The sequence below is a fragment of the Etheostoma cragini genome, chromosome 7 (genome assembly GCF_013103735.1).
Source record: "Etheostoma cragini isolate CJK2018 chromosome 7, CSU_Ecrag_1.0, whole genome shotgun sequence".
Taxonomy (NCBI): domain Eukaryota; kingdom Metazoa; phylum Chordata; class Actinopteri; order Perciformes; family Percidae; genus Etheostoma; species Etheostoma cragini.
This window is the reverse complement of record NC_048413.1, coordinates 27,555,180-27,560,646: the sequence shown is the minus strand read 5'-3', so window position 1 is coordinate 27,560,646 and position 5,467 is coordinate 27,555,180. Positions and strand designations below refer to the sequence as shown.

General features: G+C 47.4%; 1 protein-coding gene across 1 annotated transcript in view; it reads right to left on the bottom strand.

The window, feature by feature from the left end:
* Positions 1-240: 240 nt before the first annotated feature.
* LOC117947588 (synaptophysin-like) overlaps positions 241-5,467 on the bottom strand; it is a 14,225-nt gene continuing 8,998 nt past the window's right edge. Inside the window, exons 4-8 of the mRNA XM_034876659.1 lie at positions 4,668-4,866; positions 4,066-4,257; positions 3,066-3,281; positions 1,428-1,493; positions 241-430 (exon numbers count right to left, since the gene is read on the bottom strand). Of these exons, the coding sequence (XP_034732550.1) occupies positions 1,443-1,493; positions 3,066-3,281; positions 4,066-4,257; positions 4,668-4,866 (658 nt within the window). The 3' untranslated portion in view covers positions 241-430; positions 1,428-1,442. The remainder of the gene's footprint in view (positions 431-1,427; positions 1,494-3,065; positions 3,282-4,065; positions 4,258-4,667; positions 4,867-5,467) is intronic.

Here is a 5,467-nt window from a genome sequence, read left to right as displayed (position 1 = left end):
GATTGTTTGGGTTCAATAGGAAACATGAAGAAACAGTTGAGTCTACATTATATATATCTGTTCAAAGTGATATCTATACAACACAAACATACATTCTCTCCACAGATTAATATGAATAACTCTTCTCAACATCGTCACGTGGTTTGGAAGGTTTCTATTCGTCAGAGTTGTTGTTGTTGTTGTTGTTGTTGTTTTTGTTTCGTTGCTTGGTTCAAGTTGTGGACTTTATGTTATTTATAACTCTATTTTATTTTTTTTAAACCCTTTTACACATCGATTCATTATAGTGAACATTTAAAACCCCGCCTTCTTTTAACCCCCCCCCCCCCTTCCCTTCCCCCGCCGCCCCCTATTAACTTTGCAGACAGACAGGAGTGTTGCATTGTGGGTAGTTTGCAGGCGACCCACTGGTGGTTTACTCCGGTGTTTTCTGTGAAGAAAAGACAGTCATGTAAAGATATTCATCTCAAGTCTCTAATATAAACTCCAGTACGTTTACGTGCTAATATTCCATCATTATACCAAATATGACAATATTCAGAATTTGATACAGGTCATAGTGTGATGGTTTGGGGGGGAGGGGGGGTCCTTTGGTTTTTGGTCCGGTCTCGTCTCCTTGTGTTTGTGTCTCAGTTCCTCCCCCGGTCTTGTGTGGTTGTCTCCGTCTTGTGACTCCCTGGTAAGTGTCTGTTTGTTCTACTTCCTGTTTTATTTTGATAGTCTGGTTTCCTGTCTAGTCTAGTCTTGTCTAGTTTAGCTTTGTGTCTGTCTGATTGTCCCGCCCCGCCCTAATGTGATTCACCTGACGTCTCACCTGTTCCCCGTTACCTGGTTACCTCTTGTATTTAACCTCTGTGTTCCCATTATTTTGTCCAGTCCTTGTGGTCGTTTTAGGTCTGTTTGTTCCAGAAGAAGTTTCTCTCGTTTGTTCCTGTTCCCTGGGTTTTACTGTGAGTTTGTCCCTGTTTTTGCTTCCTGTCTCCCTCTGGCCTGTGTTGTCTTCCCATAAAAATTGAAAACCAACACTTTTTTTGGGGGCTTTTCCGCTTTTATTTTGATAGGACAGCTAGGTGAGAAAGGGGAGGGACACATGCAGGACATCGTCCCAGGTCAAATTTGAACCCTGGACCTCTGTGTCGAGGCATAAACCTCCGCATATGTGCGCCTGCTCTACCCACGGATGTGTTTTTTGGGGATTTTCCCTTTATTACATAGAGTGCATATGCATGAAAGCGACGTGTGTGTGACTGATGTGTTTTAATGTTCAGGCGGTGACACACACACACAATACTTCTTAGTAGATACATGTTCAAGTTGGTTTGAATCTGAACAGGAAGTGGATAGAATGTCACCAAAGTTAAAATGACTTAAACTGACTTGAATCAAGCAGTCAGGGAGGCATTGGTTCTACTTCCTGTTTGACTAACCTGCTTCCTGTCAGTTCACATCTGGTTGGCGAAGGAGGTGGGCGCCCCCTGGCCGTACTCGGCCTCCTGGAGGAAACACAACGGCAAACGGCGTGAGACACATTCACGGTTTGTCTATATCAATCTCCTCAAAATAGTCCTGAGAACTGTGTTTACCAAATCACCGTGACACAAAAATCACTTCCTGGTGGACAAATGACAGTTGATTTGATTTAAGGAGATATGTGAAATATGCAAACTTGTGTATTTTTGTCGTGCTATTCAGCCGTGACTGTAACGTTTAGAGATATGTGAGTTAAACACGGAGGTCCAACCTATCTGTGGTCTCTGCCGTGATTATTTTTGGTCGCGTGTTGCTTTGCTGCATCTTTGATAAACCAAACCCAGCCTAAAACCGGTCGGACTGACGGCCGGTGGGTGGGGATATTTTATGTGTCTGTGGCCCAAAGGGTGACCTAGCTCTCCAAGCTAACGTTGTGGGATTGGAAGTGCTCCAGTGCCACTGGAAATTTCGCTAAATGTCCCTCTTTTCAGCCGGATGTTTGTCCCCGTCCTCTGTGTTGGCGTTCTAACATCCAGTGGATTTCTGGTTACCTGGTCTTTAGGTCTCTGCAGGGTAAATCCAGACCGCTAGCTAGACTATAAGGGTAAGGTCCGTACATGTAGCGAAACTCATTCTCTGCATTTAACCCATCATTTCACCCTTTGGTCCCAGGGTGCTAACCATTGGGCCTGAGTGCTAACCATTTTGGACCACAATGCTAACTATTGGGCCTGAGTGCTAACCATTGGGCCAGGGTGCTAACCTTTTGGCCACAGTGCTCCCCATTGGGCCACAGTAGTAACCATTGGGCCACAGTGCTAACCATTGGGCCAAGGTGCTAACCATTGGAACACAGTGCTAACCATTGGAACACATTGCTAACCATTGGAACACAGTGCTAACCATTGGGCCAGGGTGCTAAGCATTGGAACACAGTGCTAACCATTGGGCCAGGGTGCTAACCATTTGGCCAGGGTGCTAACCATTGGGCCACAGTGCTAACCATTGGGCCACAGTGGTAACCATTGGGCCACAGTGGTAACCATTGGGCCAAGGTGCTAACCATTGGACCAGAGTGCTAACCATTGGGCCACAGTGCTAACCATTGGGCCACAGTGCTAACCATTGGGCCACAGTGCTAACCATTGGGCCAAGGTGCTAACCATTGGAACACAGTGCTAACCATTGGGCCACAGTGCTAACCATTGGCCACAGTGCTAACCATTGGAACACAGTGCTAACCATTGGCCACAGTGCTAACCATTGGAACACAGTGCTAACCATTGGGCCAGGGTGCTAACCATTGGGCCACAGTGCTAACCATTGGGCCAGGGTGCTAGCCATACTACTTTTAAACGTACGTACGTTCCACCAAAACAGGTTCCTTCCTGAGACTATATAGCAGCGGCACCGTGGCTCCGCCCGACGCCTAGCACCACCCAAGACGATGTGACTGGTTAAAGTAAATGCCGATTAACCAGTGCCCGTTTTTTTGGGACTAGCCAGACCTTCCTCTGAAGCTCTGTGGAGGAAGGTCTGGCAAAGTGAACCAGCCAGTCCCAGCCCTCCTGTTGATGCAGGTCTAGATTGATCACCTGGTTGTACCCCTGCTGGCTGTAGTCGGGTTGGTAGCCTCCCTGGTTGCTGGCGTACGGGTCTTGTTCGTACGCCCCCTGCTGGCCGTAGGCGTCTGGTGCAGCCGGTTTCTCCTGAGGAGGTGGAGCGCGCATGAAGGGAGCGATGATGCCCGTCTCCTTAAACACGAACCACAGGTTTCCCACCCACAGGACCAGGTTAATGAAGCCAAAAGCCTGGAGGAAGAGAGGAGGAAGAACATGTTTATTAGACACAGGTAGAAACATAACTGGTCAGTATGAGTCCTGAGTTTCAGTGACAACGCCAAAATGATTCTTTAGTTTGAGGAATATGAACATCTTGTTCTCTAAAAACTTTCTTTTCATTCATTAACCCTCATGTTGTCCTCCCGTAGACCAACATTTAGCCTTTCGTGGTCACTTTTCCCAACGTTCGTTGTCGATTGTTTTGGACATTTTTGTTGTTGTTTTGTTTTTAAAGCTTTCTCCGACATTTGTTGTCACTTTTTGACGTTTTCTAACTTTTTTACAATGTCTGTGGATCCTTTTTCTAACGTTTTTGTTGTTTTTTCCATAAATTTCTGTCACTTTTTATTTTTTATGCACAGTGGGTGTGATATGTGTTTGTATATGTGTACATGTGTGTATATGCGTGATATATGTGCCTAAAATTTCCTTTGGGATGAATAAAGTATCTATCTATCTGTCTATCTATCTATCTGACAGTGAAGTTTCTGATTTGAATCAGGTTCTGTTCAAATTTAACACTGTTGATGCACCAATGCAGTAAGTGATGAGTGGATGAGACTTTAGACCATCTGTTATCTAACATGTGACCTAACAGGATACCATAGACAATCTATGGTGCATTGAAGGACTCGGATTTCGCTCTTCGAGCTTCTGCAGAACTTATAAACTGACGCTCAATCTTTTTAATAAACTGTGTAATCAAGAAACGTCCTTATCAGCACATCCTCCAGCGTTGCGGTTCTGGTCTTACCACGGAGGTGTTGAGTCCAGACATGACCGGGTCGTGGACTTCACGGCAGCTGTTCCCCTCGACGTCGCAGGCGGTAATCAGAGTGATCACTTTGTCGGGGTCGGTCGCCGTCTTCACGTCTGAGAGCCCTTTGGCCCAGGCCGCCGAACTCACCAGCCACATGAAGGCGAACACCGCGGTCACACCCAGGTCCTACACACACAAGTACATCTGTTACACCACCCACGATCTTCTCCTAGCCCTACACCTGACTTTCACACAGGAGATCGGAGTTCGTGTCCTGTGTGTCCCATTAACGTCCATCTTTTAACCCCACCCACGATGTTTTTCTAGCCCTACACCTGACTTTCACACAGGAGACTGGAGTTCGTGTCCTGTGTGTCCCATTAACGTCCATCTTTTAACCCCACCCACGATCTTTACCTAGCCCTACACCTGACTTTCACACAGGAGATCGGAGTTCGTGTCCTGTGTGTCCCATTAACATACATCTTTTAACCCCACCCTATGATGTTTCCCTTTGTCTCATCATACTACAACATGGTGTTTCCGTCTAGTCCTCGACCGAGGGGTTACCCAGAGTTCTCCTGTCTGAGACTTACGATCAGGGGCCCCTTGTTGTTCTCCTTGTACTTCTCGAAGAACAGGACGTAGATGGTGACAGCCGCCGTGGAGTAGAGGAAGGCAAAGACGCCGATGGTGACGAAGAACTCGGCCGAGGAGGAGTAGTCGCCAATCAGGAAGAGACGCTCCTTGTCCTCCCCCTTACAGGTAGGGGCGTCAAAATACACCTGGTGAAGTCTGAGAGAGGGAGACGCATGGGGGGGCGGGGGGGTCAGCAGACACCTCCCGATATCATCACAATACTTTTGCCACAATACGATATTATTGCGATTTTAAACATATTGCAATATTCTGCGATTTATTGCAATTTATAACCTTTTTTTCCGACTTCTAATTTTCCCCGAAAGGAAACTTAATCAACTTGCTCGTAACTTTAAAAATCTACTAGCTGTGTTGGCTGGTGATTAAAAATAAGGGTGGTGTCAAACCCCTGCCTGTAGCTATGACGGGTGGAGGGGGTGGTGTCACACCCCTGCCTGTAGCTATGATGGGTGGAGGGGGTGGTGTCACACCCCTGCCTGTGGCCATGACGGGTGGAGAGGGTGGTGTCACACCCTTGCCTGTAGCTATGACGGGTGGAGAGGGTGGTGTCACACCCTTGCCTGTAGCTATGACGGGTGGAGAGGGTAGTGTCACACCCTTGCCTGTAGCTATGATGGGTGGAGAGGGTGGTGTCACACCCTTGCCTGTAGCTATGACAGGTGGAGAGGGTGGTGTCACACCCTTGCCTGTAGCTATGACGGGTGGAGGGGGTGGTGTCACACCCCTGCCTGTAGCT